Raw genomic sequence first — 26,192 nt, 5'->3', positions numbered from 1 at the left:
TCTCCCCCCACTGCCATTTGCTGCTCCTGCCATCTGCCTTGGAGCTGCTCCCAGGAGCCTCCTGCTTGCTGTGCGGGGGGTGGAAAGAGGGGGGCTAATGTCAGGGTCTCTCCCTCCCCCCTGCTTACCCCATCTCCATAGAGTGGGGGGGGGGGTCATGACAGGGCTCAGGACAGAGGGAGCTTGCTGACAGCGACTGCTGTCTCAACTTGCTGATCTACTTAAAAAGGCAGTGTACTTAGAGTGGGTCAGCGTACTTAAAGGGGCAATGCGCATCACACACACACACACACACACACACAGTGTGTATCTCTGTCTCTGTCTGCCATGCTGTCTCCCCTCCCTCCATCTGTGCTGCCTTGTAGCTTGTGAGGCTACAATAACAACAATGTGTTAACCCTTGGAGGCTCAGCCGACTGCTAGTTCATTTAGCAGTAAGAAATATCCCACCCTCTTACTTCACGACCTCAACCAAGCTTCACAATCATCATTGCTCTGTACAGTATTAAATTGTTTAAAACTTATATATATATATATATATTGTGTGTGTGTGTATATATATATATATATATAGTCTTTTGTCTGGTGAAAAAAATTTCCCTGGAACCTACCTCCCCCCCATTTATATTAATTCTTATGGGGAAATCGGATTTGCTTAACTTTGTTTCGCTTAAAGTCACATTTTTCAGGAAAATAACTACAACGTTAAGCAAGGAGTTACTGTATTATCATACATCCAAGGGCAGAAGGGACCACTGTGATCACCTGGTCTGACACCCTGTGTAACACAGGCCTTGGAACTTTCCCGGAATAATTCCTAGAGCATGGTTTTTTTTTTTTTTTTTTTAAATCCAATCTTGGTTTAAAAGTTGCCTGTGATGGCGACGTCACCACAACCCTTGGTAATTTTGTTCCGAGGGTTTATTACCCTTGCTGTTAAAAATGTGTCTTATTTCCAGTCTGCGCACAGTTTATAATGTAAGGGCAGCCGACCCTGGCCTCATTTTCCTGGCTGTGGGGGCCCAGGATCAGAGCTCTCTTTCAGGAGGCACCCACAGGGCCCCATTACTTTCCAGCTGCTCAGTTCTCCAGCCTGACTCTTCAGCAAATTCAAAACCAACCCGGTCCCGGCCAGCTGGCCCCTGCAACTCCCGCCTCCCTGGCAGCATCTCTCCCCAACTACGGTGGCAGCGTCCCCCGATCCCGCTCCTCCACCAGCCCGCTCGGCGCCTAGGGCGCCCCTGGAGGCATGGGGTTCAGGGGCCGCTCTCCCCTTCCCCCGCCCTGACGTGGTGTGGCCGCGCACATGCCCAGAAGGAGCGGCGGAGCGTCCGGGCCGTGCAGCCTGTGACAGCGGCGGCGCTTTCCCTTCCGCTGGGTGTGGGCTCTGCAGCAGCGCCGCGCCCGCCCAGCCCGGGAGCGGGGACACACACACACAGACAGAGGCGCGCCGGGGCCCCGTCCCCGCTTCTCCCCGCGCCGAGGGGCGGGAGGCAGCCATGTCGCTATTGTCTCGGGCGCTGCCCGCGCTGCGGCTCTATTGCATCGGCCTCGCCGTCGCCCTGCACCAGCTGCTGCGCCGCCTCCGCCCCGGCGGGCCCCCCGCGCCAGGTGAGAGCATCGCCCCCCGCTGCTGCCCAGCGGCGGTCGGGGCCGCCCCGTGCGGGGCGCTGCTGGCAGGCCCGGGGAGCCGTGCAATGGCACCGGGCGCAGCCCGCCTGTGGTCCGCCGGGCACTGAGCCCGCTTTCCTAACGGGGCAGGGGGGAAAACAGGAGGCCGGCGGCCGCTCCCTCTTTGTAGCCTCCCCCACCCGGGCCCCACTCTCCCCGCGGGGGCTGGGGCGTGTGCCGTGACCTTGGCCCCTGCGCACAGCGAGGGTCTGCAGCGCCACCCCCAAGGAGCGTCCCCGGGCTCCGGCGTGTGCGCAGCCTGCCCTCCGGCCGCACCGGGGGCTCCCCTCCCCGGGCTGCTCCGCTCCCTGCCAGAGCTGCAGTACCACAGGGCCTGGCCCTGGCGCTCCTCCCCCGTGAGCTGCACACGCTGCGGCTGCTGCGCCGGGCCACGGAGCTGCGCGCTCCAGCCTCCCCTCGGCCCGCTGCGCTGGCGCCCTCCGCACGCGCCTGGCTGCTGGGCTGGGTCCTTTCCCCTGCTGGCTTTGCAGGCGGTTCGTGGGCTTGAGCCTGCCTGTTTAGTGCTGGCATACTCAGTTACTGGGGAGACACCTGCACACGCCCCCTCGCTGCTTTAACTGCACTCGTTCCCGTACTAGACGCATAGTCCCCGTCCCCCCGCGTTATTGCACTTGCCCCAGGCCGCTGCGTTAGGCCCTTGCATACCTCTCTGCTGCTGGACCTGAGTGGCGTTGTGGTTAAGTTGCTGAACGGACCCCGGAAAGCTGAGTTCAGTTCCCCGCATTGCCTCAGATTCAGGCGTGATTTTTGTTCTGTTTGTGCCTCAGGTCCCAGCCTCACGTGGGTGTTGATCAGTGTTTGTGATGTGCTCAGATACTGTGGTGATAAACCTATAAGAAATCACCAGTTCCCCTCGCTTCTCCTGCTGAACAAGAACCTGCTGCTTTGCCTGGCTACCTTCCTCTGTCCTGATCCTGTGCCTAGACCCCTCCCTGTTCTCCTTGCCTGCTTTTGAATTCTGCCACTCAAGTAAATTCCTCCATCTCTGCTAAACTTGGACACTGGACTTTATTCTTCCACACTCCTGGCCACTTGATTACATCCTCTCTAAAATCATTCTTCCAGTATTGACAGTGGTGAACTTCTTCACTGAATCCGACTCTCATAGACTGCTAGTCTTTTCTTCCCACCCAGCCATTGGTGGGAGTGTTGGTGTACACATTTTATATGCTGAATATATATTGTCATTAATTGCCAGCATTTAAGGTGACAATTCAGTGGCATTCAGTTTGCTCTATGGAGCTTTTAGTTTAGCTCCTTTTCTGACAGTTTTGTGTTACATTTTTAAATGATTTTTGTAGTCAACAGAAAACTTAATGATGTTCTGTTTCCCCACATTAGGTGTCTATGAAGGAAACTTGAGGTTTCCAAAAACGATTAATCTGGGAATCTCTTCAGGCCAGACATCAACACAATAGGAATCTTATATTTAACAGGATACTGATTTTTAAAAACACTTTTGAATTTGTTGGTGCTTCTAACAGCTCCCTGCAACTTGGGAAGGCCTGAAAACCATATAATGAGTGACAGCATCACTGCACCTCACTAGTTTGGTTCTGTTTATTTTCACTGACTAGCTTCAAATGTGGCTCTTATGGAGGTGATGGTGGTTTTAACCAGAATAACACCAAAAATGCAGGTATAGGTATGCAGTTCAGTGAGATTATTTAAAATATGAGGCCCAAATCAACTTATTGTATAGTTGAGGTACTAGGGAGGAGAGAAAATAAATTTGTGTGTCAACCATTAATTTTTGTAAAATTAATGCAAAGACTGGACAGCACAGATTTCCACACATGGGTTCATTGGGTAATGTTTCTTCCATACTAATAATTCTAATGCAGATTTGAGTTTTGCTTTCTCATTCTCAAAAACATATAACATGCCAAAAAGAAAAAAAAGCAGATGTGTGCCTACAGTTTTATGTCAGCTGAGCATTCTTCTAGCATTAGTTTTTCTTGGCAGGGTAAAGTTCTGGATTATGCCTAGAGTGTGTAACGCTTTCAAAATAATTTAGAACTGAACAGAAATATTATGACAAAGATTGACCCAAACATTTTATTTTATTGTAATCTTAAATATAATTAACAAATCAAAAAATATCAAGAATGTATTTGGACCAGTGTGATTAAAAAACAAACCAACTTGTGAACAGGGGTATTTTGATATGGATGTTAGGCTAGTCTAGGTAAGATTTCAAAATAGTGATCATAGTATGACAAAAACAACACTTTAAAATGTGAAAGTAATTACATGTGTTTTAGAATGGACATAGTTAATCTTGGATCAGTAATCTGCTACTTCTATTGGAATAAAGAAGCAACAATTGTGTCAAGTTAGTGAACTAAAAATATTTTAAAATACAGAAGTTGAAAGCTTTTTCTAACCCTTGTAGTCCTCAATTCTTAAAAAGATATGATTACTGGAATAAAAGGTGCATAAATCAGGTATCAATTGCCTCATCATGAGAGACATTTAAAAAAAACATTGGGGGGAATATGGTAGAGCCGAAGATTTGTCGTTTAGCTCCTCAAGTCTACATGTTCTGGAATTTGGACCTCAAACCTACTGGACCTCATCTACACTGGCAAGCCACATAGCCATAATTCAGCATAGGTGCAGCTCCATAGTGGAAGCTATATTATAGAAAGCCATCTGGCATCCAGTGATTGATCTGCCCTGTGTTGAATTAAGGGTCTGAAGTCCACTAGTGTAGCTGTAGCCCTTATATCTTCAGAAGCTGCATTCATTTAAAAAAAAGCTTGTTATACTATTTCACAGAAATATTCAGGAGCTGCAGTCTAAAGTAAACTAAATTAAATTAGTCCTCTTTTCCTGAATTAATCAAGGTTGTATGCTGTTTTCACTACACAACTTCACTTGCCTTTCTAAAAACTGACTCCTCTCCTACTACATCCTGCTAATATTTGTCTAATTTTACAGATATTGTTTAGGCTGGTGTGTATGGAAAGGACAGTTTGAACTGTACAAATGAGGCAGCTCGGGGGGCAAAATATATTGCAGTAGTTGTTTTGATTTGTGAACTGAAAACGCAAATCTGTAAATATATAACATGAAGGTGCAAATTTCACAGCATTCCAGGGTAGGAATATCAGGAAGTTTGCTGCAGACTCTGAAACTGAAACACAGAAGGAGGAATTTCAATGTAGGTTGTGAATTTAATGTAGACTTCACAATTAAGTGCAGTGCTGGAAAGTAAAGGAGGAAGAGGAATTATATAAATTATTATTTAAACATTTCTCAATACTAATTGTATAAAATAGTATAATTAAAGATCAGTATGGTAATATATATCTGTTAGTGCTGTGTGTACCAAGATAATTATCTATTCAAATAGATACTATTGCATGCATATTCTTCTCCCACTGCTTAACTTTAATAATTAAAATAAATGCTCGTACTGATATCTTAATGTAAGGTGTGACCTTGCCTCAAAATCAAGTTTTAGAAACAAAAATCTAATCAGTGAATTTACAAAAGATGAGCTAGCTAATTGTGACACCAGGAAGTTAATACAGGAAATGTGGTTGCAGCCCATTGAGAGTCATCTCATTTTTTTTTATCTTTTTAAAATCATGCTATCTCTGACACTAATTGTTTCACAGAGTAGGATTTTCTGTGATCATGTTGAAGAGTTGTCAGAAAATTTTTGTTTTTTCTCATGCTGCATTTGATCTTCTATTGCATAAATCATTTCATTGAAATTTGGCTTCAGACATACTCGATGCTGCATGTTTTGTACTTGTGGAGAAGACTTGTTAATGTTTATATTTGGTACTTGAGAGATGTAGAAAGTGACTTAGAACTGAGTGCTAATATTACTCATTCATGTTTTTAAAAGCATCTTTTAACCTGAGATAGACTTTAAATGTGCCCAATTTTCTCTAATTAATCTAAATGAAATTATTTTCTTCTGGCTTTCGCTATAATTTTCAAAACATTCAAAACTATTAATAATAGAGAGCTTGGGTCCCCTCTGTTTTGATTCAAGTATTAATAATATCTTTTATTTCATATGGAGAAAGTATTATAATAGATTAAGGATACTGTACTTCCTGTCTTAATTATGTTTCCCAGTTGTTAAAATTGTTTCACTCCAGAGACAGTTTGTGATCCATTGCTGGTGAAGTGATTTACATATATGAGAGGAATAATATCTGGGATCCATCAAGATGAAAGGAACTATATATATTGTACATGTAAGATATTATTAAATTATACCCAGAAAAAGGCTACATTTAAAAGAGAGCAATTTAGATTGCAAAGTTATGTGTGGTTCAGTGTTATAATTAAGGTGATGGTATGCTGATGTATCTTTAACTGTGGCAATGCTACGGTGTACCACTCTAGTTAAATGTTGAATCTATATACAAATGATAGAAAAGATCTTACAGTCATAAAATCAGTGGAGTGAGCCTGGGACACTCATTCACTGTGAATGAACTTGTGTTTTCTTGTTCTATGACAGGACCTGTATGTTGTAGAATTTCCCTCCTTAATTTTAAATATTAAAGGCACACCACCTGTTTTATTACTCGACTTCCTCTTTGCTTCCAGGAACCTCTGTGTTACAGTAAGGGATATTCTGGGATAAAATGAAATTTGTTGAGTCTGTATGTGTCCCAGAAACCCTGTGACATGGCTTGAAATAGAGGTATCTGAAAGCAATAACAGCAAATACTGATATGGTACATCATGCCAGTGCATAATATGAAGCTATTAAAACCATCATCTGTAACATTATACTGTATATACCTCTCCTTCTAAGTTATACTGTCATACTATGAGAATGCATAACATGGAGTTGTTAATATGGATCTTTGGAATGATACAGCATAACCATGTTGGGTCAGTAATTCATATTGATGACTGAAGCACTGAAATTAGTCATAGCAAAGGACATACCAGTATTCAGAGCACATTTTTAAAAACAGAATAGTTTTACCTCCTGATGCAGAATCTTCAGATGTAAATATTTAAAGAAATCAACCAAACCAAAAAATCTGCAACTCCTCCTCATCTTTAACCTTCAATAATCTTGTCTTAATATTTTATTAAAGGTTTCAGAGTAGCAGCCGTGTTAGTCTGTATCCGCAAAAAGAACAGGAGTACTTGTGGCACCTTAGAGACTAACAAATTTATTAGAGCATAAGCTTTCGTGGGCTACAACCCACTTATATATATATATATATATATATATATGCATCCGACGAAGTGGGTTGTAGCCCACGAAAGCTTATGCTCTAATAAATTTGTTAGTCTCTAAGGTGCCACAAGTACTCCTGTTCTTTTATTTTATTAAAAAACCCCAAAATATTAAAAAATAACTAGAATAGTTAAAAGGAACAGAAGTCCCTTACTCCATAGTGTAAGCCCACAGGAGCAACTGCACTGAAAAGATACACACACACAAACATTCCCGCAGGTCTGCACCAATGTCATGAAAAGCCTACTGGCTTGTCTTATTCACCCAGGGCTTTCTTTTTCTGTTTCCTGGCATGGTGCTGCCACTGACAGGGAATGATGGGGACATGTCCTCTTCCCCCAACTTACTGATTTGTTGACGTCCCATTCTCAATAGAATGCATCATGAACGTATTCTCAACTCTGGTCCGCTCAAATTTTTGTATGTGCCTGCACCACTGTTCCCTGATGGCTCCTTTCCCCTCTCCTTACTGATCTTTGTTACCCACTTACTGGGCATTTCAAGAATGGGGCTGTTTGTTGTTCTGAGGGTCTGTTGGCAATGGTCTGGCTAGATTGCAGCCATGGTAGAGGTAGACAAAGCAACATCTACACATGCAGTCTTAGCCATGTGTAGTGGTGCACTGGTGCAGAGAAATGAGCTCTGGCAGGTAGTTGCTTGAAGGGAGACTGGTGGCTTTATACTTTTCTGGCAAAAATATTTTGCCCCATGCAAATCTGTAGGTATAATTTTCTGGAGCACACTCTGTAGAAAACTCTTACGTTTATTCTTCTGAACACCTAAAAAGAATGTTCAAACTGACATATTTCAATGCATTGATAAAAGTTCCCCTGCCTGCCTCTCTTCCTGCAATTATAAGGTGCTGATATTCCAGGAGCCAAGAGCTCTGAACATTAATTCCACAAAGAGGCAGGCAGGAAGGTCCTCAAATGTATATTGTTGCTCTGCATGAAGGCTTTGATCCTACTTTAACTGAATCCAGTTGGAAAATGTCCTTTGATTTCAGCAGAGCAGGATCACTTCCATAGTTGTAATGTACAACTTAAAAAATTAATCTCTAACAAAGTCAAACCAATTTAATAAAATTTGTTTCAGCACAAACAAACATTTGTTCCTTGTGTAACAAATTTCTGCTGAAACAGCAGAAACAGCAGAATTCAATAATTCTTGTGCAAAGGGATGTTGACTCAACCTTAAGTATAATTTCAGGATAGGGAACTACTATAACAAATGTCTAATGTACGTGGCAATAACGTTCTTAAACTCTACAGTGATTGTTACACTTTCTCTACCAAGAATTTTCATGTTACTCAAGAAACTCAGTTTTTCTTGGTTGTACTAGTTCAGTCACAGCATCGGTTCACATATTAAAACACTTACTTTTGACATTCTAATGGGTCTTCCTATAGTCACACTTCCTGTAAACTTCATCTTTAAATTTTCAAATGTAATTAGTAAGGTAGGTTTCTTGGTGTATTCACAGAAGCACTGATTTCACATAGTTGAGTGTGCTCGACGTGTGCTTTCTCATTGTATCTTTATCTTACTGCCTTTATCAGGTACTCATTAATGAGTGAAGGATCAAAAGGTGGGACGGTGGCCAAGAAGCAATGGAGAATAAAAGCTTAGAAGGCTCGCCATCAGATCTAAAGTTAGTGGCTCATCCAAGAGCAAAGAGTAAAGTATGGAAGTACTTTGGGTTTGATACTAATGCAGAAGGATGCATATTACAGTGGAAGAAAATCTATTGTCGCATCTGCATGGCCCAAATTGCCTATTCAGGAAACACGTCCAACCTTTCATACCACCTTGAGAAAAATCATCCTGATGAGTTCTGCGAATTTGTGAAAAGTAACACTGAGCAAATGAGGGAAGCGTTTGCTACTGCATTTTCAAAACTGAAGCCAGAATCATCACAGCAGGTTGTTCAAGACACTTTAATTATGAAGACCAGCCACAATTATGAAAACAAAAAGCATCAAGAATTGACTTCTGCTGTGATTAGCCTAATTTGTGAGGGCATGTATCCTTCCTCTATTGTTGATGAACCCACATTCAAGGCACTTTTGAGAACAGCTGATCCTAGATATGAACTTCCTAGCAGGAAATATTTCTGCACAAAAGCAATTCCTGAAAAATACAATGCTATTAGAGAAATTGTGTTAAAAGAACTTACTGAAATTCTATGGTGTGGCATATCCACTGACATGTGGAGAAGTGAAAACCAGAATAGATCGTATGTAACACTTGCAGTTCATTTTCTGAACAGTAGCCCTTCTAACTGTCTGGCTGTTAACTCCCGGTGTTTAAAAACGTTTGAAGTGCCAGAGGAAAATACTGCAGAAACTATTACACGAGTCCTTTATGAAATCTTTATTGAATGGGGGATCAATACAAAAGTCTTTGGTGCTACAACAGATTATGGTAAAGACATTGTGAAAGCTTGCTCTCTCCTAGATATTCCAGTACAAATGCCTTGTTTGGGGCAGACTTTTAATGCAGGAATACAACAAGCTTTTCAGCTTCCCAAACTGTGCAGCCTTCTTGCCAGGTGCCGAAAACTGGTGGAATATTTTCAGCAGTCCACGGTCGCAATGTACATGTTAAGTGAGAAGCAGAAGCAACAAAATATTCTGCACTGTATGCTTGTAAGTGATCGTGTTTCCTGGTGGGGAAGCACACTTGCCATGTTGCAACGTCTTAAAGAACAGCAGTTTGTAATTGCAGCAGTTCTTGTGGAGGACAGCAATAACCACCATCTGATGCTGGAAGCCAGCGAATGGAATACAATTGAAGGCCTGGTGGACCTACTTCAGCCCTTTAAACAGGTTGCTGAGATGATGTCTGCTTCAAAATATCCAACAATAAGTATGGTGAAACCCCTCCTCCACATGCTTCTAAATACCACGTTGAACATCAAAGAGAATGATTTGAAAGAAATTAGCATGGCCAAGGAAGTGATAGCCAAAGAGTTATCAACAACATACCAGCATACACCTGAGATAGACATGTTTCTCAATGTTGCAACTTTTCTGGACCCTAGGTACAAAAAACTACCTTTCCTTTCAGCATTTGAACGGCAACAGGTAGAAAACAGAGTGGTGGAGGAAGCAAAAAGCCTTTTGGAAAAAGTAAAAGAAAACACTTTCAGGCCTGAAGAAAAGTTCTTTACAGTGTCAGAAGAGCCACCTGTGAAAAAAATAATCATCTCCTCTACCCCTCCCCCTACCAGCGCAATCAATAATATGCTTGCGGAAATCTTTTGCCAGACAGGAGGGGTGGAAGACCAAGAGGAATGGCATGCTCAGATTGTTGAGGAATTGAGCAACTTTAAGTCACAAAAGGTTCTTGGTCTAAATGAAGACCCACTTAAGTGGTGGTCTGACAGACTAGCATTATTTCCTGTTTTACCAAAGGTACTTCAGAAATATTGGTGTATTCTTGCCACAAGAGTCTTCCCTGAACGCCTTTTTGGTTCCTCTGCTAATGTTGTAAGTGCTAAGAGAAACCGGTTAGCCCCAGCTCATGTTGATGAGCAGATCTTTTTGTATGAAAACACTCGCAATGTGTCTGAAGCAGAACCTGAAGATGAGGATGAAGGCGAGTGGGGCTTGGAACAGGAACAGATTTTTAATTTAAATGACACAGTAAATGTAAGCAGCAATTTCTTTAATATCCGAGACAGTGGGTTCATTTAACAGGAATACTATGGTACATTAAATAACAAAGAAAAGGTATTTGTCTTAAGTTACCAAAATTATTCTGTTTGATGCTATGAATACTGTAAATATTGAACAAGTGTAACAGACTTGGTTTAAGCTTCTATTGTATATGTCTTGCCCACTATCTTAAAACATGAATAACTTGTGATTATACAGCACTGAAATGAACAAGGAAGTAATTCTGCAAAGACCACGACTCCTGACTCTGGCCCCAATTTCAGGAAAGCACTTATGTATGTGTTTAATTCCCATGTACTTCAGTGGGTCTTAAATATGCTTAAGTGCTTTCTGCAATAGGAATGTTTTTCTGAATTTGAACCCTAAACAGAGAAGTTTTAAAGATGTACAAATCCACTTCTGAAGCCAACATGGGTTAGGATTTCAAAGTTTAATTTCCTAAATTTAAAGCTGATTTTAAAATCCATAAGTCAGATCTTTAGAGACTCTTACAAAAATATTAGGAAGAAACTAGACAATAAATAAATTTGAGCCTGATTTTTTTTCACTACCTCATACTTTTGGCCTCGTCTACACTACAAGTTCTACTGGTATAACTACATCAATTAGGGGTGTGATTTTTTGTATTGACATACAGGTATAGGCCCTAGTGTGGATGCAGTTATACTGATATAGCTTTTTTGCTTCCCAAACCACAATAAGCTATATTGGTATAAGCACTTTTATGCCAGTATAACTGCATCCACACTGGGGGACATTTTGTCACTTAGTCATACTAGTATAGTTAAAGTGGTAAAACTTTCTACTGTAGACAAGCCCTGATGTCACCCCTTACATTTATACTAAGTAGGTGGAAATCACAACCACATCAGAATTGTGGCATTTTACATTCACTTCGTGTGAGTCTAAGTCAGTGGTTCTCAAACTTTTGTACTGGGGACCCCTTTCACACAGCAAGCCTCTGAGTGCGACCCTCCTTATAAATTAAAAACACATTTAAATATATTTAATGCCATTATAAATGCTGAAGGCAAAGCAAGGTTTGGAGTGGAGGCTGACAGCTCACGACCCCCCAGGAAATAAACTCGCGACCCCCTGAGGGGTCATGATCCCCAGTTTGAGAACCCTTAGTCTAAGTGGTGGCTACACAAGGTGCAAAGCAGCAAAGAATCAGGCCCTGAAGGATCGGGGAAGTAGGGAGATTGGAAAATGGCAAGGACCATATTTGTTTTTATACAAAATTGTTTTAATTTAAATTGGGACTTTGACCAGGGAGTTAGAAAGATCTTTGGTAGAAAAAGCCTTTCAAAAAAGTAAGCTTTAATTTTGTGTAAATGTATTTAAGCAGGGAAAAAAACCCTCACACAAGTTGTTAGACTTTGATAATGTTTCCTGTTATGTCAGCACTTACAAACTTCCTTTTCCCCTTCTTCCCTTTAGAGTCAGTTTGTAGAGGGCTTTGGTCTGGCCCACCTCAATACTAGTTCTGATTAATCGTTATGTGTACTGCAGTAGCTCCCCCTGTGTCTCTATGCCTAAATATTTTAAGTCTTTTTGAGTACTTAGCAAAATAAAATAATAAAATGCATCTCTTAGGAAGAGCTACGTGTCTAAAACAAGTCTATAGTCCACTTTTTGGCTAGAGTGAGGAGGCAGCCAGCATATTTTGCTTATGCACAGGGGGATTTTTGTAATTACCATATTATAGGCAAAGTTTTTTTTCTTTTTTTCATTTCCCAGTTGGAAACGTTCTGGAAATATCGCTCTTACCGACTAGAATACAAATTCTCATTAGTCTACAACAAGGATTGGCAACCTTTGGCATGCGGCTCACCAGGGTAAGCACCCTGGCGGGCCGGGCTGGTTTGTTTACTTGCCGCGTCCGCATGTTCGGCCGATCGCGGCTCCCACTGGCCGCGGTTCGCCACTCCAGGCCAAAGGGGGTGGCGGGAAGCGGAAGCCAGCACATCCCTCGGCCCGCGCCACTTCCCGCAGCTGCCATTGGCCTGGAGCGGTGAACCGCGGCCAGTGGGAGACGCGATCGGCCAAACCTGCGGACGTGGCAGGTAAACAAACCGGCCTGGCCCACCAGGGTGCTTACCCTGGGGAGCCGCGTGCCAAAGGTTGCTGATCCCTGGTCTACAATGTAGCATGAAGGTATAAGTGGGATGCCCCCTGAAAGTCTGTGGATCATGTGATCTTGGAAATCATTCAGTTGTTGCAGAGATCAGAGACATTCACTCTGTTGTATTAGTCTCACTTACTATGCTATAAAATGCATGTGTACATATAGCACTCAGATACTGTGATGATGGACAGCAGTATAAAATGCTAACACAGAACATGTATATGTGTGTGTCTGTGATTGTCTTATGCAACACTGATTTTGGAGAGATGTCCACCAGAGACTGCTCAGTGTATTATTATGGGATGACTATTTGGAATTCATAATCATAGATGCATGGTTTTATAAAGGGGCTGGTCAAAAGTAACACAGAAGTGAGATTTACAGTGATATTTAATATGCTGTTTCACTTGTACTCTAAAGCTGTATATGTTTACATTTTGTTTTTATAGTTCTCACCAACCGATGCACAGTATGATCATTTGGCAGTAGGTGGGGAGTGGGATTAGAATCATGAAACAAATCAAATGGTGTAAATTATCCGGCAGGTTTTAGTTAATGAAAAATGACTGTAAATGGTGGTCTAACTTGTACAGACCTAGCATTCAGATGGCTCAATTCTTCACTACCCTGCATCTTGTGTAATTATTTATACTTCCAGAAAGTGCGTGTAAAATACACCATTCTGATGTGGTATCACTGTACATCCACTTTGCACAGATGTACATGACTACGGAACGTGCGAGGCTGTAGGAGATTGGGCCCAGAGAATGTGCAAAACAAGTGTAGCTTACATGTGTAGGAAGCATAGCACAATAATTAATTAACTGGAGGGAGGAAGTTAAAGCAGGCCTCTTAGCTGATTTTCCTTTTACCCCTGCTCAGTGTATAAGTTACACTTGTTTTGCACATTGATTGCCAAGCGGATGTAACTTACACTACCACATCAATTTTAAGAGTAACTTTTACCGCAATTTGTCACCTACTGAATTTGTCCCTAAAGGAGCTGAAGCTGTTAACATAGTGCTTAATTTGTGCCAGAGTTGAGCCCCAGCACCTCTGGGCTTGCCACATCAGGTATGAAAGTAAAAAAAAAAATTGCTTGAGACCTGGCACTTCTTTCATTAAAAACTAAGCACTGTGTTAACACCAGAGGTTTGAATCTCCTCTTACACTACTGTAATTAGGAGTAGCTTAACTGAAATCAGTGGAGTTACACCAATGTAAAAGGAAATCAGTCCCCCCCCCACCCCCCAGGTCTGAATTCAGCTAATATGTTTTGGTATTCTCCCAATCCCTGTTTCCATGTGGACCGTCTGAAGGCTAAAATTATCATGCAGTGCAGCCTGTTTTCTCCCCAAATCGGTTTCACCAATACCAGTGCAATGCACTGTTCTGCTCCTTCAGGCCTTTTAATTTTTGGTATCCAAAATAAAATGGTAATTGGTTCAGTTGACATGTTTCGTTGTTCTAAGACAAAGCCATTGTTAGTCCTACCCATTGTCTGTGAGTTTTTATTTAATGTGCTAAGCTTGGAATATTGTTAAATAAACCAGAGAAATAAATTAGCTACTAATTTATTTGTCTGATGTGTGTTCATATCTTCAGCACTTTATGACATTGAACTCTCCAGCACCAAGGCGAGGTTATATTTCAAGTTTTTCAAATTATGTATAACCCCTCTGTAACTTACTGAAGTATACTGTACAAATCTTTCTGGATACAAATATGTTGAGATCAATAATACCTCTCTTACTGAGAAGCTTAGACAATTTCTCTTGATAAGAATTACATGCAGTTTTCAGGCAACAGTACTGCCATGTGGGTGAGCCAAGTTGCAACACTGTCCAGCATGCTGCCACAACATGAGTAAACATGGTTCATTATTACCAGGGTGGGACTAGAGTTTGTTACTGAATTGTGCTATAGCCCTAGACTTTGAACTTATGTCTCTTAAATTCTATATGAACGTACAATCTGGAATTGTTTATATTTTGTGACACATGAAGAAATGGTGATGGGAGGGTGATGAGCCGGGATGCAACTTTGGATTTTGCTTCTTGTCTGGAAAATGATTTTATTTTTAACTTCCTTAAAATTAAATTTATGATAAAAGAATACACATTACCTTGAAACTGCACATCTAAATATCCTAAACTCAACATTAAGACTGCATGGTAGGGATCAGGATTAAGCACTGATAATTTAAGTGCTTTTGGGGACAACCCATTTTTAAACACGTGTTATGACCTAGAAGGGTACAGGGAACTATGAAGAACCCACAAGTTGAAAAGGTTTACATTTTTAGCAGAATATATTTGTTTCCTAGTTTTAAAAGTCCCACTTACAGATTAGAAAAAAAAATACTGTATATAAGATATAATAGAATTCCCCATTTTGAAAGTATGGAACACCTCTGGAACTGGTATTATTATTTTGTATTACTATAGGGCCTAGAGGGCTCAAGTAAAATTAGGGCCCCTCCCAAAACAAAGTAAGAGACATTCCTTGCCCCGGAAAGCTTAGAATTTAAATACTCTTTCAAGATAGTGGATCTTTGTAAGGGCAGCTACTGTAGTTTTTCTATTTAGCTTTTACATGTTTTACATTTTAAAAAAAAGGTAGCTGCAGCGTATCTGGTGAAGGCGCTCTCTCCTGTTGGCATAATAAAATCACCTCCGCCAACTGCAGAACCTACGTCGGTGGGAGAAGCTGTCCTACTAACATAGTGCTGTGCACACAAACGCTTATATTGCTGTAACTTATGTTGCTCAGTGGATGGTTTATTCACACCCCTGAGCGACATATGTTATACTGACATAGGCTGTAGTGCAGACATAACCTTTGACTTGTTAGTGTCTCCTTCAACCATCTTGTGTTCATTAATATAATGACTGGAGCTATGAGATTTGCAGAGGAAAGTTTACGTTGTTTGACATCATATTATTATTTATGTGTATTCCTGTAGCATCTAGGGAACCCCTGTCATGGACCTGGACCCTACTGTGCGAGGTGCTGTACAAGTGGAACAAAGGTGGAAAAACTTGTATTGATATTTGTTTTGTAAAATACTTCTTTTGCAGACCTATGTTTTAGATCTAGTTTGACATAACTTCTTATGCTAGGAGGATAATGGTAACAGGGTGTCTGAATAATTTTAATGACTGAATCATAGAGATTTAGAAGACTTTAGTTCTAGATTAGAGATCATAAGTTTTCTCATCTCTTTAGAGAATGATTTAAAGGACAGTGCATTGTGACACTTTTTAAATAGGGATAACACGTGTTAAGGTATACCTGTACATGTTAAGTTATATGTGTACTGAAAAGAGAATAATATCCTTATGCAAGCTCCACATATTTTACTCCCTTCCTGCTATTCTTTCCATTTAATATTTTCTTTTCAGAGGATCATTCCTTTCTGAAGATCTTGTGATCTGGCTTGTCAAGTAACAAGGCTATATAAATATAGACCAAGCATGGTTTTTTTTGTTACATTGAGAAGGCTCAGTGCATCTGGCTCTCTTTCCTGGGATGGGTTTTTTTTCTTTTTGGTCAACTAAGATATAGTTTGGTGTCTCATCATACTTCCTCTGGATAACTGCTTTTCTGCTAAGGTTAAAATTTACTTTATGTGATGGAAATGGGGGAAATTATAAAATAGTTCCTCCTCTAATATAAATAATATTACTAGTGCATATTTTAAATTATTTTAAAGGTACAATGTCATCTTAAATATTTTATATTGAAAACACAGTTCTTTACCTGGAATACTAATAGCTACTTAGATTATTTTTAAAATTCTTTCAGTATTTATACATTCACTATGTTGTGGTTAGTTGACGTAAGCAAGCATTTGCTTCAGCATGGACAATAAAAATCAACTAAATAAACTTTGCTTTTGATTTAGGTCTTGTCATTTTCAGGCTCTCAGTGCTCGTGTGATTGGATTACTAACACAACAGGGAATTTTAAAACAAAATGTCCACTGTAATTACAGAAATATGGAAATATTTCCATTGATCTTGGAGGTTTAAATACATGTTTTAAAAATCACTATGGGTGAAATATGAGTTGTCATAAATAGAAAGGAAACTAAAGAGATTTTTTTCAAGCAAGGTTCATTCAGTCTCTGAAATGTCAAAGTGACGATTTTGAGCACAGTACTCCTGCTTCTCGTTCCTGTGTTTCCTTTTAGGATGTAATATCTTATCTCCCTGTCATATGTAAAGGTCAGTGTCCAGAAATGAGGACACTGCTTTCTGTAGCATTTCGGTGCGATAATCTGGCCTATTTTCTTTGTCTCTTTGAGAGGGCTAGCAAAGATCCTTGGGTATGTTATTTCCCATTGCTCTTCCAATCCTCTTTTATTTCCATTGAGGTTAATAGTCCAAATCTGCACTGCTTTGCATCTTGTGTAGTTATTTACATCTGTGCAAAGTAGATGCAAAACAGCACTGTTCTGATTAGGTAACAATTTTACACCCACTTTGCTCAAGTGCAAGGCCCTGATTCAAGAACATATTCTTAGTCTGGGGAATGGTGCTTAAGCATATGCATTTCAATGGGATGTAAGCATGTGCTTCAAGTTAAGGGGTGAGATTCTCATCCCTCCTTTAAGCCAGGTAAAATAGTGGTGTAAAGGGGCCCCAAAAGCCCTGTATCTGGCCTGGGCAGGATTACCCTGACACAAACACTGTGGGAAACAGATATAAGACGGTTACAAGTACCCCCTCGAAAGCCTTGGCATTGGGGCAGGATGTGGGTGTGTGCCTGGGCAGGGCTGCACCATGCAGTAATACTGAGATTCCAGCTAGAGCTGTAGCCCACTGGGACACTGTTGTAATTTAAGCCCCCTGTGCTATCTAAAGTAAGGTTGCCACCTGTCCAGGTTTTCCCAGGATCGTCCCTTTTTTGACATAGCTTCTTCTGGGGAATCTGTAAGGGTGATCAGTACACGCTGCCAGCCAGGAGCGACTCCAGGCACCAGCGCACCAAGCGAGTGCCAGGGGCGGCAAGCCGCGGGGGGCGGCCTGCCGGTCGCCGTGAGGGCGGCAGTCAGGCTGCCTTCGGCGGCATGCCTGCGGGAGGTCTGCTGGTCCCGTGGCTTCGGCGGCAATTCGGCGGCGGGTACGCCGAAGGCGCGGGACCAGCGGACCTCCCACAGGCATGCCGCCGAATCTGCGGGACCGAGGACCGCCCGCAGGCGCGCCACCGAAGGCCGCCTGACTGCTGTGCTTGGGGCGGCAAAATACAGAGAGCCGCCCCTGCTGCCAGCTGTCCAGTTTTATGGGCTCAGGATCATCCTGCATGTCCTGTTTTTATTTTGTAGCTCAGAGCAGTCTAAGGGCTTGTCTACATGGTGAGGTAGTACGCTTTACTGGGGTGTGATTTCTAAAGTGCACTAATGTGTTGCACATTGATTGGTCCTGTTGGTGCACTTAAACTAGTGCTCTTTGAAGGAGTACTATGTAAAAGCACACTAAAGAACATAGGGTCTACACAGACCAGTTAATGTGCAACGTGTTATGCACTTCAAAAATCACACTCCCATGGAATGTAATACCCCACCTTGTAAACAAGTGCCTTTATTACATGGTGGGCCTCTCCAGCCACTGTAGCAGAGTGCAGTGGTGGCTTAAAGCCACCATAATACATCTTCCCTCATGCCTACTCCAACTGGGCTATGAATTCTGTGCTGTACCTCTTAAAGGCACATCACAGAATCTCACCCAATGAGTTAATAAGCACATGCTCTAGTGCTTCCCTGTCCTGAGCCCAAATTACTACACAAGGTGCAAGGCCGTGGATAATCAGGCTCAGTACTGATAGTAGGAAACAAGACAACAGTAAATAAATTCGTAAACTTTACCATGTGGTAGGCAAGGTGATCTTTCTTCATACAATCGTTTTATGTTAAAATAATTTTTACAAGTACTCCTTAACCTGCCCTCTTGCTGAAGTCTCTCATCCAGAAACTTAGTTGGTGCTTGCATAATTGCTTTTATATTTTCGATTTCACATGACAGGCAGCTTTCTGTGGCACTTGAAGTGTAGACGCTAAGTGGGTACTGTAACTTCCACTCTGCTCTGTACCATGACATTTACTATTTTGATGCATGATATTGCAAGCCTTTTGCTTGTAGCACTACCATGGATTTTAATACACAAAGGGTTTTCGGAACCAGGTTAGGCTAACCTTTTTTTTAATTTTTAGTCATCCCTGGAGCTGGGGATAGGTGCTTTTAATTAAACATGAAATAAACCTGGTAAACGTATGTACTAACATTCTGAAGTGGAAAGTAAATACAAAATCCATAACTGTTGTAAATTACAAAAATGACTAGATATGTTACAGCTCCTTAATTTCCGCAGTTAATTTAGCACACTCAGAAGAATGTTATCTTAGTTGTGTATGTGTAACCGTAATTCCCTAGACTGCAAAATGTGTTTTTAAAAAAGTGTCCCCTATAATTAAGCAGCTTTACTAAGTTCATAATTTCATATTATGTAATTGGTCAAAATATTTCCTGTCTTGAACCAAAAATTCATTTTGTCATTTTATTTGATGGGTTGGTGCAATTCATTAAAAAAATACCACATCTTGCTTGTTTTTATTCTAAAAAATATTATTATTGGGGTTTTGTTTGAATTCTATTTGTGAATATATCCTGATTGGTGGAAAATAGGATTGACAGTATTTTTTCTTGCTATATTTTTGAGAGTCAATGGTAGTGTTTATAACAATAACACTTTTACAAGGATAAGATGTCAGAAACATTCACTCCACAGACAGCTCTATTCCGTATCTTAAGCGAGATGGGCCAAATGGCCCATTTGCAAGCTCAATTTTTTTGTATTCACAATGCATCTGCACCTTAAATTAAAAAAGTTATATGTATTTTATTTTTAAAAAGCATAAATAAGCAATCTAAACAATGGATAATTCTGTTTTGTGGGTGATTTAAATAGGCTACTAAGAGTTCTTGTAAAGAAGTTTAGGCCCAATACTTAAATTCAGTAAACATACGATGTTACAAACCTAATGTAGAAGTAATTACAAAATAGTGTTGTTAATTAGAACAAAATGTGAAATTAAAAAGTCCAGTTTCTCTCTGTAAGCTGAGTGAAATGTAAAAACCAGCAAAAATATTGGAAGTAAAATTAGATTTTAAAAAGTTTCTTCAGTTTTCATAATATAAAGTGTTATAAGTGAGGAATTAAATCAAAACTTCTGTTTAAACAGTGATTGTTTTTAAGATTGTCTTGGGATGGGAACCCCATCAGCTTTTTTCCTGAGTTCTGTAGAGTTTTTTATAAAAATAATTTCGATCAACATGTAAGTGTCATGCTGTATGCTGACAGGGCATTAATACGTGCTTTTATATTTGCACGCTTAAATAGATTGGGCTTGCAGGAAGTGGTTAGTACTTCTAAAACACACTTTCATTCAGTCGTTACCACAATATGTTGTCTACTTGATCCCTTCTTTTGCCATGTTCTTGCTGCAAAATGCAAACTGGGTTCTCTCATTTTTTCCCCTCTGCAAATACACTGATTGTCACCTTAAAGTAGGAATGTTCCTGTTCAGAACACATTTATGTTTTTACTGGAAGACCACAATCTCAGTGCCTGATAGTGATGGCTTTAATGTTACACACACTGTGCCCATAAAAAAGTCTGATATGTTTTTACTATTGAATAACTGAGATGTTTCTAAATACAGTAATTATGACCTAGCAATACAATATGCATACTTGACACTTTATAGATCAAAACATTATTTATGGGGTGCACTATTTTTCAGCATCTGTCATGTGTTAGGGCAGTGAGATTCATTTTATACAGTTGCTGATTGGTTGGCTTACCAAAGCTGTGTAATGACACTGGAAGCTTGTGTGGTAGAAAAGTGTGTGAGCCATGGCTATTGTCACTGACTTTCATGTCAGTCATATGCTGCATCAGATGATTTTAAATGACTTTGCCTATCTCTAAAGTCTTGCTGCTCTTTTTCTTGCGACCAGCACTCTGGAACTACATGTAAATATTAAATTATCTGTTTTCCTCAGTCTCTGATGGTCTGGAATTTCAAATGGTGCCAAACAAATGATTGTATATGTATTCCTCATTTTATTCATTCTGATGGTTACGAGTTGTATTTTAGCTTCTTTGGAACAGAAGTATAGTTTATTTTTAAATAACAAAATACCATTGGTGAAAAATGTAACATGAGTATATTCCATTTGTAATCTGTTCTTTGGTTTATGGAAACAAGCCTTCCAGGGAGCTTTTGAAGGAAAAGCATGTTTCTGAATGATGGATTCTTACACTGGTTCTCTGGTCTAGCAAACACTGAAAATCCTAGATCGCCCGCTAACTCACTATTGATGGCGAACCTGGGGAGTCTCAAGAGCGTAAATCACTGTATGTAAAAAGCCCAGTCTAAAGGATATGTGCATAACTCCTACTAAAGTAAACAAAAGTTGTGTGCATAAGAGCTGTAGGATTGTGAGGTTGTCATTAACTTGAAATCACAGTTTCCTTCCAGATCTGCTTGTTTCAGGTAGTATCTGAGTTGGTGTTTCCTAATTACACCAATTTTGCCTATCAGAAGAGAAACAGCTTAACTACAAAACAAAACAGTTCTAGTATCTGCATACTTTTAGTGCATGTTAAATATTAGACATCATTCTTCTCTACCTTGCACCTCGGGTAGATGGTTACAGGTTTTAATCAAATACTGCCAAATCAGAGTGCTATCTTTTATACAGGCATGTTGCACAAGTGTAAATGACTACCAAGGGTATCAATGTTAGTGGTGAATCAGGCCCTGTGTTTAAAAGCTTGTGTACTTTTCACCTTAGAAACGCAGGTAACCGTTTTCTTCATGACAATTAATTTATGAATAGGGAAGATGGCTGTGTCACTGAAGTAAGATTAAAACCAGCCACTGTGGAAAAAAACCCTTGAAGCTCTAATTCATTTGATATCTAGATTTGTTTGCATATTCTTATTTACAAAAACGTTTCTATACAACATTGCATACGCACTAATATTTCTGCCTTAAGAAAACTGACCTGAGTGAGCCTGTTAATCAGTATTATTTGCTAAGTGAAAATGTATTTACAATAAAAAAACCCAAACAACTGGGCTCAATTATTATTTTAGTGATATTAGCACCGATAAGCCCCAGGTCAGATCAGAGCACCACTGCAATAGGCACTGTACGGCCACACAGTAAGAGAGAGTCCATGAAGAGCTTGCACTTTAAATAGACAAGACAGACAGAGGGTGAAAGGGGAAAGAGATGCAGAGAAGTGAGGGGAAACAGAGGCACAGAGAGGTGAAGTGATGTATCCAAAGTCACATAGCAGAGCCAGAAATAGAACCACCACAAAGACAAAATATCACTAGACTACAGCTGCCTCTCATGACCAACTAATCGTGATAGCCTCTCAGTCTAACCAACTTTCCGATGCGATAACTTGCATACTTCATCTGTATAATAGCAGAAATCATTAGGCATTTTGGGTGCTATTGAAAAGTGTTATCAGGGCACATGCACAGGACTGTGTACTGGTTCTTTCATTTATTGAGAATTGTATTTCCTCTACTGCTTTCAAAGGGGCCTTTCTGAATCTTGTGTATGTACCTGTGTTACTGTGCACATGTATAGTAAGGAAGTAGACAGAACAAGCTTTATTGACAAGTTTGTGTACGGTATTGTTTTCTGACTACAGTACATTAGTCATGAATGCCAGAGTGAAGAAAAATCACTGGTGGGTAAAAATTCTGGCGCAAATGAGTACAGATGAAGTTAGTATGCTATTTCTAGATTTGTTTATTTGAGCTCTGCAATTTTCCATCCCTCTTTCCCTGAAAAAGCTGCTTCTCTTGTTAACATATTTGCTATTGAAACAATATGGAAATACCTGAGCTACTGAGGAAATAATTCAGTTTTTCATGGTCTACAAGTCAGAAACTCAAATTTACTGTATATATTTATCTAAAGATTTTTACACTTGCTGATTAAATGTGTATGAGTTAGGGCTGATATTTATTACCAGGCACAACTAATGAATGTAGTGTTGACAATTCTGCTAGTACATTTTTAGGTGTCTGCTGAGAGGAAAAAAATAGTGTATCTGAGCTAGCATAAGAACATAGGAGGAGTTCCTTTGGTGAATCAGATCAGGCATCCTGCCCTCAGAAGTGGTAAAAAACTGAAAGAAAGTTTTAAAAAAGAACAAAAAAACCAAACCAACTCCCCCAGCCTCTCCCCCTGTAATTAACCCCTCTGGAAATATGCCGGAAACTCTGCCAAAGTTTGCTGACATTTTAAACAAGACTTTTTTTTTTTTAAATGCAAGTTGACAAAAAATATTAACTATTGAGTAAATTTTAATCTTTAGTTTTACATATGCTTTCGTAGTTCTTTGTGCAAAATTAGGCTTTGTGAGGATCTGCATTAGGGTTGATGGGAGATTCTTCCCTAGCTCAGAGCCTCTGAGGTATATTAGCAGCCACAGCATGGTATGCTCCCTTTGAGAGGAGTTGCTTAATTTGTACTGCAGACCTTTGGCTATGCTCCTGGCCTATCTCCAAGCCCTTATTTCTCTTGGTTTGTTTGCAGTCTTTGGAAGTGCAGCGGTGCTTATTCAGAAGGCTGTTCATGCAAATGGAAGGGGTAGCGAGTGCCTAATACGGTGGTTAGGAACTCTAGTTTTTCATTAGAACTTGTGCAACTAAATCATTAATTTGTTTCAGAGCTCAGGATTACACCCGTTGTGGGCAAGCAAGCCTCAATCCTATCTTTCTTGTCCTATGCCAGTGGCGCATGCTGATGCAGGGCCGCCCTGCCAGACAGTACAGTGCAGTGAATGGTGCAGACAAAAATAAAGCTGGTCCTGTCCTCCTTGCAGCACTCCCTCCTGTAGCTGCTGCTTTCCCCGTGCAGTACCTTCCAGTTATATCCTCTCCTCTCCACCCAGGTGTTCTCCTTCCTCAACATTGGGTGAATCACCTCTATACCCGTGATTTGCCCAAGCCTGATCAGATTTTCCCCTCCATCCTTGCTGTCAATCTAAACTTGAAGTGCCCTCAACTCTCTTCTGACAGCCATACACTAGTTAGACTTCAGTGGTTCAGGAGCCAAATTAGCAATCTACGTTACCCAAAAGAACCACAGTAGGGAGAATTCATTGTTTCATTTTCTTTCTCTCTCTCTCTCAAATTATAATTCAGTGATACTCAGACTGAGGCTGCCTAGCTGCAAGTGGCTCTTTAATGTGTCTCCTGCGGCTGTTTGCAGCACATGATATTAAAACACTCTGATTTAATTATTAACCAATCAAGATGCTTTCTCTATGTTATGAACCAATTGTAGTTTATAAAATAATAATACTTAGTCATTTTGCTGTGAGAATATATATATATATATATTGTGACAAAGTTCCTCCTCTATCTTGGTGGGTCCTGCGCTTATTGGCGGATTTTCTTGCCTCAGAGATTCACCATGTGGGTTGGGGAACAGCCCAGAGACCTTCCCCTCTGGAAGAACCCACAGTCCAGGTCAATTGGGAGGTTTGGGGGGAACCCGGGCCCACCCTCTACTCCGGGTTCCAGCCCATGGCCCTGTGGACTGCAGCTGTCTATAGTGCCTCCTGTAACAGCTGCATGACAGCTACAACTCCCTGGGCTACTTCCCCATGGCCTCCTCCAAACACCTTCCTTATTCTCACCACAGGACCTTCCTCCTGGTGTCTGATAATGCTGGTGCTCCTTAGTCCTCCAGCAGCACACCCTCTTACTCTCAGCTCCTTGCGCCTCTTACTCCCAGCTCCTCACACTCTCACCACAAACTGAAGTGAGCTCCTTTTTAAACCCAGGTGCCCTGATTAGCCTGCCTTAATTGATTCTAGAAGCTTCTTCTTAATTGGCTCCAGGTGTCCTAATTAGCCTGCCTGCCTTAACTGGTTCTAGCAGGTTCCTGATTCCTCTAGTGCAGCCCCTGCTCTGATCACTCAGGAAACAGAAAACTACTCATCCAGTGACCAGTATATTTGCCCTCTACCAGACTCCTGTACCCCACTGGTCTGGGTCTGTCACAATATAGTCATATATATATATATAAGTATTATTATACCTTGCCTAACTAAAAGTGAAACATTTGTACAATGTGAGTGCAAACTTTTTCAAGAAACATATGCAAATGTTACCCGGGGTATTCCAGAACCCAAAGCAATGGTAACTTAACTGTTTCTCTCCAGGTGGTGTCATTAATAAATCAGTGGAAACATAGCACTTCTGTCTGATAAAGGATTGATACAAGCAAGTGTGCTCTTATCTAAAACTACTATTTATTAGATGGTAACCACGTGCACACGCACACACACAGACAATAGGTTTAGGACATCCCAGATATAGTTACCCACAGTCTGAGATGGTTTCAAGTGATCACCTCTGGGTTTCCAGGGACCCTCTTTCCATCCAGCTGATGGGACGTTTTGATGTCAGCTCCTTGCCGAAGAAAAGCTTCCTCGGACTGCTCCGAGGCATTTACTTTACCTAATCTTTTATAGCTAACTAACACTCATATAGCTGTATTTATTAAATTAGCAAACTCTGTGAATTCAATGTCCCTACTCGAGGTCCCTTCCAGTCCTAGAATCTATGAATCTATGTATGAATCTATGTTAAAATTAATAGGGAAAAGGTCAATGAAGGCAAAAGGTAAGTTTTCTACAGATGCATTGACTCAGTCACATTGGACAAATTGTTGATTTTGATGTTTAAAGGGAAATCAACTTAAATCACACTTCTCTCTGCAAATTTTATACCTAGTATGACATGGAAAGTCATCAGAAAAGTTCTCTTAACAGTTTATATGTGCATTGGACAGCACTTTATCTCAAGTCTGGTTCTCTGGTACATTTGCAAAGTCAGTTTCGTGTGTGTGTGTGTGTGTCCGTCCGTCCGTCCGTCCAGCAACAAGCAGGAAAGAATTATTTTGAAACACAGGAAAAGATTATTGTAAAATTGCAAAAACAGATGGGGAGTGTCTGGCAGATGTTATACCTAAAATTACTTTACTTTTTTAACAGACTACATTTCAAGTCGGCGCTGGCTCTTAAACAACGTAATGAGTTATGATTACCCAATCATATGAATCCTTATGCCAATAGTTTGATGACTTTCCTGGGATGGCTCCAGGTCAAACAAGAATGAGAAATATATTTTTGTAGAGTAATATGTGTTTTCCACTTCCCCTCCCCCATCCTTAAAAAAAAATCTGAAGGGATTTTCCTTGATTTTTTTTTTTTTTTTAATTACCAATTAGGGCCAAACATGAAACATTTTGACAGGGTATAAATGAAACTGTGTCTATTTATAATGTAAATCTACATAGTTTGTCAGAAAAAGGTTTCCAACTGTTGAACGAGTTCTATGGAGGAAGTTTCCATTCTGG

General features: G+C 40.7%; 2 protein-coding genes across 2 annotated transcripts in view; both read left to right on the top strand.

Annotated features, from left to right (window-relative positions):
* The first annotated feature begins 1,326 nt into the window (after positions 1-1,326).
* LOC112113620 (dehydrogenase/reductase SDR family member on chromosome X) overlaps positions 1,327-26,192 on the top strand; it is a 227,248-nt gene continuing 202,382 nt past the window's right edge. The window contains exon 1 of the mRNA XM_024209969.2: positions 1,327-1,611. Coding sequence (XP_024065737.1) covers positions 1,500-1,611 — 112 coding nt within the window. The 5' untranslated portion in view covers positions 1,327-1,499. The remainder of the gene's footprint in view (positions 1,612-26,192) is intronic.
* On the top strand, positions 1,551-11,562 carry LOC112113619 (zinc finger BED domain-containing protein 1). Its single transcript, XM_026649466.1, has 2 exons — positions 1,551-1,611; positions 8,479-11,562. Exon 2 carries the CDS (start codon positions 8,530-8,532, stop codon positions 10,615-10,617), a length of 2,088 nt encoding a protein of 695 aa, XP_026505251.1. The 5' UTR covers positions 1,551-1,611; positions 8,479-8,529; the 3' UTR covers positions 10,618-11,562.

This window comes from Terrapene carolina, unplaced genomic scaffold, assembly GCF_002925995.2.
Source record: "Terrapene carolina triunguis isolate 2854851 unplaced genomic scaffold, T_m_triunguis-2.0 Scaffold23, whole genome shotgun sequence".
Lineage (NCBI taxonomy): Eukaryota > Metazoa > Chordata > Testudines > Emydidae > Terrapene > Terrapene triunguis.
Note: the sequence above shows the minus strand (reverse complement) of the source record. Positions and strands in the feature narration are given on the sequence as shown.